We start from the raw sequence: 14,729 nt of genomic DNA, 5'->3' as shown, positions 1-14,729 counted from the left end.
GATATGTTAATGTGACCCAAGATCTTGTCCAGTCCTATAACCTGTCTTATCACAGCTCTATCAAAATGACCAAAGATAATGAGAAAGCAGTCTTTAACACCCTGTACAAAATGAAACCCCAAAAAACGGTGACTTGTAAATTTAATGTGGGCGATACAGTGAGAATATCTAAACTACGAGGCATATTCTGAAAGGGTTACCATCAGACCTACAAAGACGAGTACTTTACCATAAAGGAGCGTTTAGGAAGAGACCCTCCCGTACACAAACTAGAGGATCTCACAGGAGCTGCAGTGAAAGATGTATTTTACCTGGGGCATTATGCATCTGTGGCGCAGATAATAAAATAATTAAATTTTAAATGTCAGCAACATCAAGCCACTACCGACATTAAAACACAATACAGTGAAGTTAGTAACTATGTTAGTGTTATGGGCCCTAGGGGCACAGTTCTCACATTTAGAGGGAGACTGGCAGAAATCATAGGATTCAAATCAGAAGACCCGTTTGTACGGCTTGTATGTGTATACACCCAAACCTTCTAAGACCCCTCCCACTGCACGCATGCGTGATACGCTGCCGCCTAAAAAGCGTAAAACAACAAAACCTGCCAGGAAAGCCACCAAACGGAGACAACCACGCGGAGTGAAAAGACCCAGAACCAGTCGGTCAAAAACTACAGCATTTGACATCTTCTAAATGGCTCTGTTACACAACCAATCAGGAGAATGTCTAAAAACAGAGCTCGATCTTTTTACTGTCCCATATACACAAACGTCCATAGAGAAAACGACGTTTATTGATATTCCGCCAGTTTCTGCAATCACAGACGGAGGTCCAATCGAGTTTTCCATCTCATCGTCCGGAGAGGATTACCTGGATCTAAACGATTCCTATATCTACACACGAGTAAGAATCACAAAAGCTGACGGCACAAACTTAGGCAGGGATGGAAACGTGGGACTTGTTAATTATCCAGGTTGTACCTTATTTAGTCAGGTAGATGTAAATTTGGGGGATCGCTTGATTAGCCAATCATCCAACACGTATCCATACAGAGGCATGATAGAATGTCTTATCAATTATAATAAGGAGACTTTAGACACACAGCTCAGCGCCGCTTTATTCTGTACAGACACAGCCTCGCACATGAATGATACATGTATAGAAGGGGAGAACCAGGGTCTGGTGACCAGAGGTACTTATACAGCGAATAGCAGTATTGTTGAATTGATGGCTCCAGTACACGCAGACCTGTTTTTTCAAGAAAAAATATTACTTAATGGAATCGATCTGTCGCTGAAATTTGTGCGCTCTAAAGACGGATTTGCTCTCATGACTGGAGCTAACACCGCGTATGAAGTTAAAATTGTCTCTGCCAGCTTATTTGTGAATAAAATCAGTGTCTCACCAAGTGTCAGGCTGGCACACGGCAAGGCGCTGCATCATGCAAATGCAAAATATGCTGTAGACAGAGTTTCTTTGAAGACCTTCTCCATACCTGCTGGGCCAAGAATATCAACTAATGACAATTTATTTATGGGCAGGTTGCCTAAATTTGTCATCGTCGCCTTCGTGGATAACGAAGCTTATCCTGGTTCTTTTACACGTAATCCATTTAATTTTAAAACTGTGATATAGAATTCATGTGTTTATACGCTGATGGACAGTCGTATCCGGCCAAACAATTCCAGCCAAATTTTCAGAGAAAACACTATACCAGAGAATTTTATCAGCTGATACAAACCACTGAAGACATTTAAAGGATAGACCATTAGCCATAACACGTGAGGACTTTGGTAACGGCTACACATTATTCTGTTTCAATCTGGAAGCTGATGAAGGACATTCAGGGAATGTATCGTTAGTTAAAACAGGGAACGTGAGGCTGGAAACCCGTTTCAGAAATCCGCTACCCCGAACAATGAACCTGGTGTGTTACTCTGTATTTAATTCAGTCATCGAAATATCTAATATGAGACAAGTGCTGCTGGACTACTAAAGATTCAAAATGAATACAATAGAACAAACCAGCGTTGTTAAAAGGATTAGTAACAGGGCTCATCTTCTAGGCGTCTTAGCATGTGAACAGCTGCCAACAAAGACCATCAGATATCCATGCATGGGCATTGTGAATACAGATCCATCAGACTTACCTGGGAAGCACTGGTTGGCGTTCTATATCACAAAAGACAAGCAAGGGTACTTTTTTGACAGCTTCGGTAACTCACCTGACAAGTTTTCACCCGAGATAAAACTTTTTCTTTTAAAAAACACCGCTCGGATATTGTATTCTGGGAGACAGGTTCAGAATGACTTTTCTGTAACCTGCGGACAACAATGTGTGTTTTTTCTATATCATGTCCAAAAAGGAGCGTCTTATTCAAGACTAATTAATATGTACAGTGATAACCTTGTTTGTAACGATGCAATGCTTTGTCATTTTGGTAACAAAATAAGACCTGTTTCTGTATGTTTTGAAAATAACTTTGATTGTGTACAGTGCGGATACTGATTCAAGTAACAAATAATAAAAGATAACAGAAGAGAATATCGTTTCATCTGATATTTATTTACACCTAATTGTTAAATACATTATTTAGTAATAATACAATCTTTAAACATCAGCATAGAGTTCAAAAAGTAGTAAAAAGGGTAAAACTGTCATCTGTTTAACAAAACAATATAGACATAAATAAGAAAAAAAAAACACATAAGTAGTAGTATATAAAAAGGGAAACAAATGCGAGGGTTAATGATCTTTTTTTCAAGAATAAGAAAAACAACATAATTTTAAAATTCATTAAAAATCTATCCACCCGCTTCTACTCTGCCTTGATTTTTTATGTGTGGTAAATAAGCTTTGATCACTCAGTGACCGCTTCTTGTGCAAACCATTTGTCTCAACACTCGGGTCGCCAGTGTCGCCTTTATATTGGCTAATAGTCCTCCTCACCTCAGCATTAGGAAAAGCAGACAGAGGAACATTTAAGCGGTGTGTTTTTAAAAATGTCGACCACCCTGCAGGCCATGAAACATCTATTGCTCTACGTGTTGCTGTTGCACTTTTGATCAAATCATAGAGATGTGAACCTCTGATTCTCTGGTTGTCAATAATAATCTCACCCCTATCATTCCAAGAAACTCCCGACACACGAGTGAGCGCTGTTAAAATAAGCTCTGCATTTTTTCTGCTCCTTTTTGCCATATAGGACAAAATCTCATCCGCAAACATGTCTTTTTGTCTGTCGCCACCAACATTGCTTTGGCGGTCAGATGCATCCTGACCGGTTTCAGAAGGCAAAGATAGTGTTAGCACATTTTTTTCACTCATGCTTTGTTTCACAAGAGAACGGTAGTATTCTGCCATTCTCTGAAGAATGGCAGAATACTTTTTAGCCTTCTCATCTTTTTAGCCTTCTCATCCAAATCTGGCAGCTGCAGCACTTTAACCATAGCTTTGTCTAGCTCGTTTTGCACTACATGTCTGACGGAGCCTGAATGTTGTTGCTGCTGATGGTTTAACATGTCCAACTGATGCTGCGGGACCAAAAACATTTTCTGTGTGTGCTCCATTTTCACCTATTTGCTATAAGACTGGTGATGAAGGGTATGGCAGCCCCTAATAACGGTAGCAAAAATCCTCCACATTGGTTGATGGATCTTCTCTTTTTCAAAATTTTGACCTTTTTGTCTGCAACCAGTCTGATTACTTTTTTTCTTTTTTAGTTGTCTGTACTGTTGATCAGTCAGCGGGATAACACCTTTCAAAACATTGAGCGATATCTCACACAGAGCATTAATAAAATCCATGCTTGCATTACAAATAATATTCCTCCGTACGCTGGGTGGGGATTTATACAACAGCTCCAACAGTGCAATGTTTCTCTGCATCCGTGAATACGACATCCTTTTTACCGCTTTAGCCGTTTTTTGGGGATATAAACAACTTGACGATCTGACAACAAATTGGTTCTGAGTCTTAAATAGTCAGGCGTCTTATATTTATAATCGATTAGAAGATACCCATATGGGGTGGATGTGGCATCATTAAAAGCTTCTAAGAAGTATTTTGTATTACCTGGAAACATCTGTCTACCTAAAACTGAAATTTGATATTTATCTCTAGGGTTGTTAAACAGAATTAAATAATTAGTGTTTAACGAAGTTGTTGCATAAACAAATTCTGAACTAAATACATGCAGCTCAAGTTCCTATGATGAACGTATTGTGTGAACACATTTTGAACTTCTATGCTGACGCAGTATTCATCACATCGTTGATAATGAGCAAGTTGTTCTTATCCGGAGGTAAAAGGACATCGTCACTCAGAGACTCCGGTATACCATTCACAAAGGTGATTTTTCTTATCTGAAGAAGTTGATTGTATAAAGGTTGCCAGCAGGAGTAGATGTAAACAATATTGTCAATTTTGGCTGAAATAATAGTAGATGCTTTTTCAATGATGCTTTTGACAAAGAAAGTCTTTCCACAATTACTCGGCCCGCTAATAACTAAACTAAAAGGGTGCTGGAGCCTCCCATCAAAGGCTTGATCCTGATCAGTGTCCATAAGGGAGTGTTGTATAGTCAGGCAACACCCTTCTCTTGTTATAGACCACCTGAACTTTTTTTACAACTGTTTCATTCCTAAGATGAAACCTCTTCTTATTGCGTTTGATGGTGTCAGACTCTGCAACTAAATGCGCATCCCTGTTGGCCACAAATGCCTTGACTAAGCCTTTCAACGATTCGTGGGTAACAACTTTAGAATTAACATCATTGAGTGTTACACCTTTACACTTAACCTGAGTCTTGCCCTGTTTTGTGTAATAAGCATAGCATTTTGGACCTCCAGAGACAAACTCAGTAATGTGATCATCCTCTCCAGACTCGCCATCATTGAGCTCATCAGTCAGCTCACCGAGGTATGGTCCTAAAGGGGGTACCCACTCCCCGGGATGAGAGGTGAAGATAACTGAATCTGTGTCACAGTAAAGACGTTCCTGCAGCTTGTCTAACAAGTCATACAGAGTGAGCCTTGCACAGGCCGTAGTCATAGCACCGACAAAGACATTCACATCCTTCACCCGCGACCCTCTACCATCAGCGTGACACCACTGAACCATTGCAACATCATCAGAGATGAAACAAAACTGGCGTACGTCATAATGGTCACTGAACATCAGCTGTGTGAATCTGGCAGGGTCTGTAATCAGCTCGCAAGATGGCCTATTTGTTCGCATGCAGAATCACCCCCAGAGAGAGTTCAGAAGCAGTTTATTACAACTTCTGATTGCTTTGTTTACACAAATCTTAGCAGGGTCAAGTCTGATGCCTTCTCTCTCATAATAGTCTGGAACAAACTTCTGCTGCTCCTCAGCTGTTTTGACATTTTTCAGGTATCCAGATGTCTGCTGCTTGAATTTCAAAAATGTTTTGACATACGGCTTAAACAGTGTGTCAGTCTTATTAGGGAAGTGCCAAACGTCAGTGATGCAGACAATCTGATACCCTTTTTCAATAGCCTTTTCAAGCTCAAAGGAAACCCAAGTACCTGACAGTTGCCTCTCACACTCAGCATGCACACAATCACTGTGCTGGCGCTGCTCTTCAGCACGTTCTGCAGAGAGGAAACATCAGCTTATTGTGGCACTTGTAGGGCAGAACAGGATGAAATAGACCCCACAGTGCACTTAATAAACCCGAAATAATTTTCAACTCTGTCAAAATTATTGTATATGATCTGAGGGTGACCTATTGGATCATTTTTCGTGCAGTGAACAGTATCTGATCTTTTCATCTCCACCATCATCAACCTTGTGGTACAGTTTCATCGCATTAGTCCTCCCCCCAAACAACACGTCTCTAGGGTCCAGAGGCTCAGGCTTTTTGTGTTTGCGCATAAAGTCCTTGACTGACTGATCAGTCGACTTTAATGATGACCAATCACACCCCCACATGACCACGACATTAAGACCATAATGCATTCTTAGAGCATTCACCTTCTCACAACTCGCCATATGACAGCTTGGCGACAGGGTTAACATCACTCTCCGGGTAGCAGCGGAGACACGGTTATTTTTTCATAACCGTGATAGAAACACCCAAAGAATTCATATGCAGTTCTGCTGGAAGCATCAAATCCATCCACAAAATAAGGTCCTACTTTTTGTTCTCCGCCTCTGAGAGCATGCTTGATAACAATGTTTTGTTTCGTATTGAAGCCATTCAAGAGACACGTCTGAAAATGTCTTATTCTGATCAACATACGCACCGTGATGAGTCAGTGCCAGGGTGTCTCTTGGAAGAAACAAGGTTTTGAAAATCCCCATGCAGTATGATGCCAGGGTAGCGTGTGAAAATAGATTAATCTGCGTGCACTCCATCAAGGTCTCGCGGTATATTTGACAAGCCATTCTCAACACTTCGACATCATTAATGCAGTACTTACGCATTTCAGCCTGTAAATCAAATGGTTTCTCGCAGGCAGGCTTGTACCACGCCATAAATTTCTCCTTTTCAAATTCAGACATTTTTTCATACCCGTAAAAAGACGGGGCAGGATAAGGACCTACATAGAATTTGTTAGCCCTTGTGTTAAATGTGTGTGGAAAGAAGCCTTTTTCAAGGTCCTCGAATCCCAAGGCAGAAGGTGTTTTGGACAAACGCATGGGCAGAAAGCTAAATGAGTCTATCCATCTCTGATCATAGGATTTGTCATACATTAGAACGACACGACTCCCTCTCATTGTTACACCCGGAGCAATACCCTGTTTAACGAGGTATTCCAAGAGAATATAGCTGTCGAAACCCGAAGAATTATGGGCTATAAATGTATAGCCACACAATTTAATGTGTTGAAACAGAATTTTTTCCCATGCATATCCATTGTGCACACAAAAACGGCCTCATGCTTTCTGTCATGATACCGGGTCTCAAAATCATATATTATGTATTTTTCATGAGGTTGTTTCATTTCAGCAGGCTGAAGAAAACACTCGTGATTCATGCCACTGTCTACCAGGCGTTCTCCACAGAGTGTACATGCACTTGGGGCACATTTGTGTTCTGATTTGTCTGACTTCCTGTATACCATACCACATGTTTCACAGTATTTCATACGATCACACGGTATTAGATTATGTAGCGGTTCTACTAGTTTGTGCTGATGGTAGCAATGCTGCGACTTACAGATACGTTTACAGTCTGCACATTTCACAGTCTGTGACGGGTAGTTTTGACACAGTGTAAAGCATACATTGCATCTGAATTTACATGTGTGGCACAGTGGAGTCTGATATGTACTATAACAATAATTACAAAAATAGCTAACTCCAAAAAACCCTGTTGTGCTTTCAATGACATAATAATGACCATCGTGTAAACACATATATATGGTTGGAGGGTGCGGTGTGTTGTGTGTTTTGAAACAATGTAGCTGTTTTCGTCCTGCAGTATGATGGAATATAACGATTTTAACATTTAGCTGTTTTTCAAAACTGCTGACATTGGTGAAAAAAACCTGTTGCCTGGGGTCGAGCCCTGCATCAATGTGTAGCATCCTCAGACACCTCAGCATTGAGAGCATGCACCAAGCACAGACAAAAACACAGGTTGTTATTACTATTTAGAGGATTATACAGATGTCTCCCTTTTTTTAGCAAGATGTCGTCATAAATCACTTTCCCTAATCTCAAACGAACACCGCCGCTCCTGTTATAAGCAACTGTGGCGATAAATTCAAGTTCGTCTGATGATATAGACTCGTCATTACTTTGAAGCACTTGAATGATTTCCTCAAGGAATAAATCTGTATTATAATCATCATCTGATTGTAACACACACTGCACATCACTGGCTAGGGATGGTCCTCGTAACACAACATTCAACATGCTCCCTGATGGGGCATCTTCTAAGGCTCGGTCAATTAAATTAGCTAAACTCTCTCGCACCCTGCAGGGAACCTGTTGCAGATTATCTAGACCGATCTCTCTAAAATCAAGACGCTGACGCAATTCTCTGGAATTAAAATGAGGCATGTCCCTACTCCTAACCCCACCGCTACCATCACCGCTGCTGCCGCCAATCTGCACAGTGTCACTTTCATTCGTATTATCTAATACATCAACAGCTGCATCAAAATCATCGCTAGGAGAAGGCGGATGCTCATGAGTGTCAAAATGGTCAGCAGAGGACACAACATCAAGACTACCAGTTGCATCAGAATGTGCAGTAGGTGACGATAGGAGGTCGTCATCAACACTGTCAATTGCTTGATACCAAAGTACAGATTGTGAAAGAAGCTCATCAATGTCAAAATGCTCTGCAGAAGGTGTGGCATCAATATCACCAATTTCATCAAACCTGTAGAGGATGGTGTGTGATTGCATTCACCGCGGTCATCACCCACATTATTAGCATTGCCAACATGAGAATTAACAGCACCGTTACTTCGCATAAATTTTCAGTTAAAATTTTAAATAATTAAAACAAAAATACGCGGCACTAGATTGATTGACAATGGTCTACAGCAATCAGAACGCACAACACAATGTGCTGTTAAAGAAAAAATAAAATCAGTGAAACAGCGAGTCCGCAAAAGGTGAACCACGTTACAGCGAGGGACCACTGCATAATAATTTCCAGTAGCACTGCTGATATATGAAATGGTGAGTTTTGAGGTTGTCTTCAAACAAGTGCATTGTACTAGAAAATGGTGTTTGAAGGATTAAAAAATGTAAAAAGTAATGACTATTTTACATTTATGAAAAAACTTTATGCAGAAAAAGTAGCAAAGAAACAAAAAAATAACACGTGGACACTTTTTGGCCACGAACAAGCTGAAGGGATAGTGATTTTTTTCAATGAACCCAGATTGTTAAAAAAACACTTAGAATCAAATTTATTTATCAGCAGCATCAATAGTAACAAAAATACAATTTAGTTTTCGCTGTCAAAGTCGATTCAACTGAAGTGACGTGTTCCCGGTTACAGTGGAGGTCGCTCCCCTGTGGCTGCAGCCAGATGCTCTTGTCTACTAGATGAACTTGTGACACACATCTGCAGTAGAGGCTGAGTGGCTGCTCTTACACCCAGTAGCAGTTTTAGATACGGGCGACACGGGCGATTGCCCGGGGCGGCATCGTGGTAGGGGGCGGCATCACGGGCCTCGGCAAAAAAAAAAAAATGCTCGTACTCATGCTGCCCCGACGTCAGCCAGCGCATAGTGGGAATGGTACAGGCACCGATCGGTTTTCTATCGTCCATTTGCTGGGAGTAAGGGCGCCCTCCGTTTGCGAGGTGCGCCTGCTGCTTGCGGCACAGAGAGGAGGGGGCGGGGCGGCGGGGGATTCTCTGGCTGGCTGGAGCAGCATCTAATAATCAGCTCGCAAAATAAAACAAAACAACAAACACAAAAACACCAGATATTATGATACAGACTTATAATTTGCACCGATGTTTTTTCGAAATTCTGTACACGAAAAGTGAGCACAAGAGCCCTCGGTGCGCCTGCTCGCTGCTGAAGTCAAAGTAAACTTTATTGTCATCTCCGCTACATACAGTCCAGTATATAGAGAGACGAGACGACGAGGCTCCAGTTACAGCAGTGCAAGTAAACAAACAATACATATAAGAAGAGTAAGAAAATAAATATACACTTTAGGACTCGGGGTAAAGGGATCAATAACAATTTAAAATTTACAGTTTGATGATTTAAAGTCTCACACAAGCCGTCGAAAGGGGAGGGGGGCCTGCTTCTTCCAAATAGAGCACATTTCATTTATAATGTTGTAAATCCAAGCCCATTATGTATTCATGATTTGAATCCTGGGTTGTGTGAAATCTCAGAAATGCACCTTAGACAAAGTGAATCTGTGAACTAGGTGTAGGTTTATTAGGTTATGTTGTGGTGATCCTCGGGTTGGGGTGTTTGTGTTCATACTGGAGTGCAAAATTAAAACCAGTGGAAGATGAACAAGAAAAGTTCAAAGCCATCAGGTCCTCAGTTTAGAAAAAAGATAAAAGAAGAGGAGGAGAAACGAGCAAAAGATACAGGTAAGCAGACGTGTGATTGGATAATGGCAGGTCATCCTGAAACAATCAGAATCAGAATACTTTATTAATCCCTAAGGAAATTATGTGAGTTACAGTTGTTACAGAAGAAATGGTAAAAAATAGCAGTAACAGTAACAGGCTAAACTCCAAACAATACATTATGTTACAGATTTTAATATTAATATTTTAATTAGTCATTGTTGATTTGTCCTATTCTCATTGTATGACAAATTATGATGGGTAAATGGCCTGCATTTGTATAGCGCTTTTCTAGTCCTTAAGGACCCCAAAGCGCTTTACACTACATTCAGTCATTCACACACTGGGGAAGGCTGTTGTTCTGGAGGCTACATTGGCTACATTGTAGCCACAGCTGCCCTGGGGCGCACTGACAGAGGCGAGGCTGCCGGACACAGGTGCCACCGGGCCCTCTGACCACCACCAGTAGGCAAACATGGGGTTAGTATCTTGCCCAAGGATATTTGGCATGCAGCAAGGAGGCAGCCTGGGATCGAACCACCGACCTTCTGATTAGTGGCTGACCTGCTCTGCCACCTGAGCTACAGCAACCCCAGGTTGGTAGCTGTTTGCATACAATGCATACTCTCTTTCTCTTCATGTGTGTGTGTGTACAACAGTTTTATGTTAATGTTTTGTGTGTGTGTGTGTGTGTGGGGGGGGGGGGGGGCGCAAGAGGGAGTGTTCGCCCAGGGCGCCAAACAGGCTAGGACCGCCACTGCTTACACCTGGAGCATCCAAATCGACCCACAAACACGTTGAAAGATGCAATCCCATCAATGTGAATTGTCAAGACTGAGAGACCTCTTCCCTCTGACCCCTCCCCAAACCCTCAAACCCTCCTACCCACCTCGACATACAAACTCTGTGTGGCTTCACGTGTTCTGTTGATGTTTACATGATCGAAATAACTTGAACACAAACAAACAAAGAGGAAGACCGCACCGGAAGGAAAAAACTACAAGTCCCAGCATCCTCTGTGTTTAGGGAGCAGCAGTGAAAGTGAAAGTATTGAGCCTCCGTTCAGAGCAGCAGGAGGAGGAAGGTGGAGCTGAGGCAGGTGAGTGTTAACATGAATATGTTTCTTCTTATGACATAAAATAATTCCACGCTGTTCGTGTCTGTGGGTGAAATGTGAGGCCGGTCGGCTCCTCTGAGCTGGTTTCCTGTAAGTAGAGAGGAAGTGAGTTTAGCTGAGCCTCCGTTTAGTGTGAGAGAGCAGGAGGAGAGTGAGAGCTGTGCTGAGGCAGGGTGAGTGTTAACACCGCTCTGACATTACTGTGTCTCTGTGGCGGGAACAACAGGCTCCATCAGTGGAGGCAAAAATAATCAGACTTTGGTTTTTCAAAGGAAACAACTTTATGTCGGAAGTTCCCGCACGCTCATTGGATAGTGATGTGTCAGTCTCGAGCTATTAGCCAATGAGCGTGCGGATTCACAGAAAGACCCGCCTTCATCACGGGACTTTAAAAACTACAATGGCGACAGAAACTCCGTGAGTGGAGTTCAGGGTGACGTTATGAAACTGTGACGTTTGAGCCACTTCCTGTTCTCAGTCCCAGCGTCCTGATCACCGAGGTTTCTGTTGCTCTGATATCTGATATTGATTATATTGGTAAACAGGCTGTAGCATAAACATCAGGTCTGTTCTGAAAACTGGCTTTATTTTTTCAAAGTAAGGGAATATCTGTGGTCTGATACCGCGGGCTCATGGGCTAAGGACTTGGATTGACAAGTCAAGCGCAGATGATTGTGTTGTTTCCTATAAAGGCTTGTGTGTGTGTGTGTGCCTTCCTGTGTGTGTCCTTGTGTCAGTGGAAGTGAATCAGTGTGTTAGAGAAAGTGCTCCTCTGCTGTGCCGTCATCGTGTGGATGCTTCTTTTAAAGTTGGAACTCGTGTTTTTATGATCTGCTTCATTTCATTGAACCTTTATTTCTAACCATGAAGTCCCTTTGAGGTTACAGCCTCCTGGTTAGGTTTAGGCTGTTATTGTGCTTCAGGCTGAAATATGAGGAGTAAGGAGTGGGGCTGGTTAGCCCTCATGACCCTCACCATAACACATACGTCACAGGACAGTGTTTACCACAGAAACTCCATGAAATGATCAATGAGATCTTTTGAAACCCATCAGTGTGATGCTTCCAGTACAACAGCACCTCTGAGTGTGTGTGTTTACCTCTCAGACTAACTCCACCCTGACATCAAGAAGATGGAGGAAGAGGATGGAGCAGGATCTGCAGCATCCAGCTCTGTATCTGTGAGGAGTGACCGGTCCAAAGGACAACCTCTAAACTTCAGTAATGAACCTGCAGCAACAATGTAAGAGAGCTGCTGACTCATTTATTTAGTGTAAATAATGATTTTTGATGCAATGGAAAAATAAAAATGACAAAAACTGTTTTAAAAATAAGGATTAAAATATTAAAAACTATATTTTTGAGTTTCCTGATGTAGTACAAAAATATATGAACATAACTGTATATAGGACAGATATTTTACGGTTCTTTTAGGTAGCACCAAAAAATAAAAAATACTATTTTTGAGCTGTCTGAGGTAGTGAGTCAACATGTCACACTGGGTCAAAGGTCAGGGAGTAAAAGTGTGTTTTAAAGGAGGTTTGAAAGCAGCGAGTGAAGGAGCCTGTCGAGGTAAATCGTTCCATAACTGATCAAATTCAGTTGGTGGACCTCTGTGTGAAATCAATCATCTGGTTCACAGAGAGGATAACCCTCAAATGGGCTGTACAACATTATATAGTGAGACAAAAACAGAGATTATCGTAGCCATCGCTCTCTCGCATGGACGTGGCCATCTTGCTGTCTGCTGCGAATCCTCCCCGTACCTCCGTGACCTCGTCTGGTATCTGCTCCCTCCTCTGTAAGAGACAGTAAAGGAAAACACGTCTCTGCCTAGTCTTGAAAATCTAATCTTATCATCCATTGTTCTTCTAGGGCCTCTTCCTCTTGTGGCCTCAGCTAACTGCTAATATTTAAATGGCTAACATTAACATGTGTGCCAGCACATGTTAATGTTAGCCATTATAGCACCAGGCCATTAAAGTACAAAAATGTACTTTAAAAGTACATTTATTTCAAAAACTTACTCAAGTAAACATAACAGAGTAAATGTAACTCGTTACTACCCACCTCTGGACTTGACTGCGGGAGTTTGTAACCTACGATCATCACACTGCCCCTCTGATTGTCTCCCCCCAACTACTCTTTCAAGGATTGTCAGGTTGGAGATTGGCCTATAATTAGCTAAGACAGCTGGGTCTAGGGATGCTTTTTAAGTAAAGGTTTAACTACAGCCAGCTAGGGATGGGTACCGTTTAGATTTGAAAACCTGCTAAATCAGAATCAGTTGCTGATTATGGCTTTTTTCTTTGACATTAATCACGTATAATCTTAACTCAAAGTGAACATAGACTTGAAGTAACTCAGATCAGCCAATTTAAAATGCTAATTCAATCAACTCTGAGATTATGGCTAGACTCTGTTTGTTGGCCCTGCACCTTAAAACTATTCCCTGTTTGTCTCTCATGTTTTTTGGATATTGTTTTTACATCTTATGTCACGGCTAGCGGGGCGAGCCATGTTGAATTTAATAAAGGACCCAAGATGCCGATACTGCTGTGAAGTGAATGAGCTTTATTGAAACAGTGAAGTGCAGTGGAGATGGCCTGTGCAGAAGCTAAGATAACCTCTACTGAAAAAACTAAAAACCTAACCTGAAACCCTAAATGGAGACACGGGGAGATAACACAGACGAACCAGCAACAAGCAGGAGAAAACAAAGGGCTCATATACACAAAAGAGCAATCAGGGAATGAGAAAAGGGAGGGAGACACAGCAGGATTAATTGGACATAACCAGACAAGGGGAAGCAAAAGTAGACACACTGGCTGTGTCCCAATTCAGGGTCTGCACGCTTGAAGTATGCGCACTACGCGTACTACGTACGGTACATACTATAAGTACGAGAAGTGCGGAAGTGAGAGGCTTGTGAAATGGGACGGTCTAGCCTTCGCCGTGCTGCTCAGGTTGCCTAGCAACTATAATACTAACCACGAGAAACGTCACATACAGCATTGTTTGAGAGAAATGAAGGAGAAAAAATGTTTTGTTGTTCATTCATTTTTGTCATGACATCACTTTGATTAGTTGAGTATCTGAGGCTGAGACCACAGGACTGTAAATCATGATTGTTGGGCTTCATTTCTGTACTGAACAGTCATTTTAAGATTAGTTAGTAAATAACAATTGGCTAATGTTGTTCATGAGACTAAAATCATCTCACTGTGGTAATGTAAATATAATATGCTATATATATATATATATATATATATATATATATTAGGGATGCAACAATACTCGTATCAATATTGAACCGTTCAATACAGTGCTTTCGGTTCGGTACGCATATGTATCGAACAATTTTTAATTTATTTTATCAACTTTCCTTCTGACGGTGCTGTCTGTGTTGAGCGCTCAGTGGATCTGTGCTCGACAGTGCAGCCTAGGCGGAGTAGTCGAACGCAGATTCACTGAGCGCAGGGCAAGCTAGCGAGACAGAAGTTAAGCTCTCCTTGCAACATGGCAAATTGAACCTCCCCCACCCTCATTCAGATCTGGCGTTTGGAACTATTTTGT

At 41.7% G+C, this 14,729-nt stretch overlaps 1 protein-coding gene across 3 annotated transcripts in view; it reads left to right on the top strand.

Annotated features, from left to right (window-relative positions):
- Nucleotides 1-14,729, top strand: part of LOC148105779 (protein NLRC3-like) — a 342,596-nt gene that overhangs the window by 155,659 nt on the left and 172,208 nt on the right. Inside the window, exon 5 of one of the 3 annotated variants that reach the window (XM_087838923.1) lies at nt 5,887-5,895. The exons of the other annotated variants lie outside the window; for them this stretch is intronic. Coding sequence (XP_087695049.1) covers nt 5,887-5,895 — 9 coding nt within the window. The remainder of the gene's footprint in view (nt 1-5,886; nt 5,896-14,729) is intronic. 3 annotated transcript variants of the gene reach the window in all.

This window comes from Neolamprologus brichardi, chromosome 3 (genome assembly GCF_056152115.1).
Source record: "Neolamprologus brichardi isolate AB-2024 chromosome 3, ASM5615211v1, whole genome shotgun sequence".
Lineage (NCBI taxonomy): Eukaryota > Metazoa > Chordata > Actinopteri > Cichliformes > Cichlidae > Neolamprologus > Neolamprologus brichardi.
This window is presented reverse-complemented; position numbering and strand designations above follow the sequence as displayed.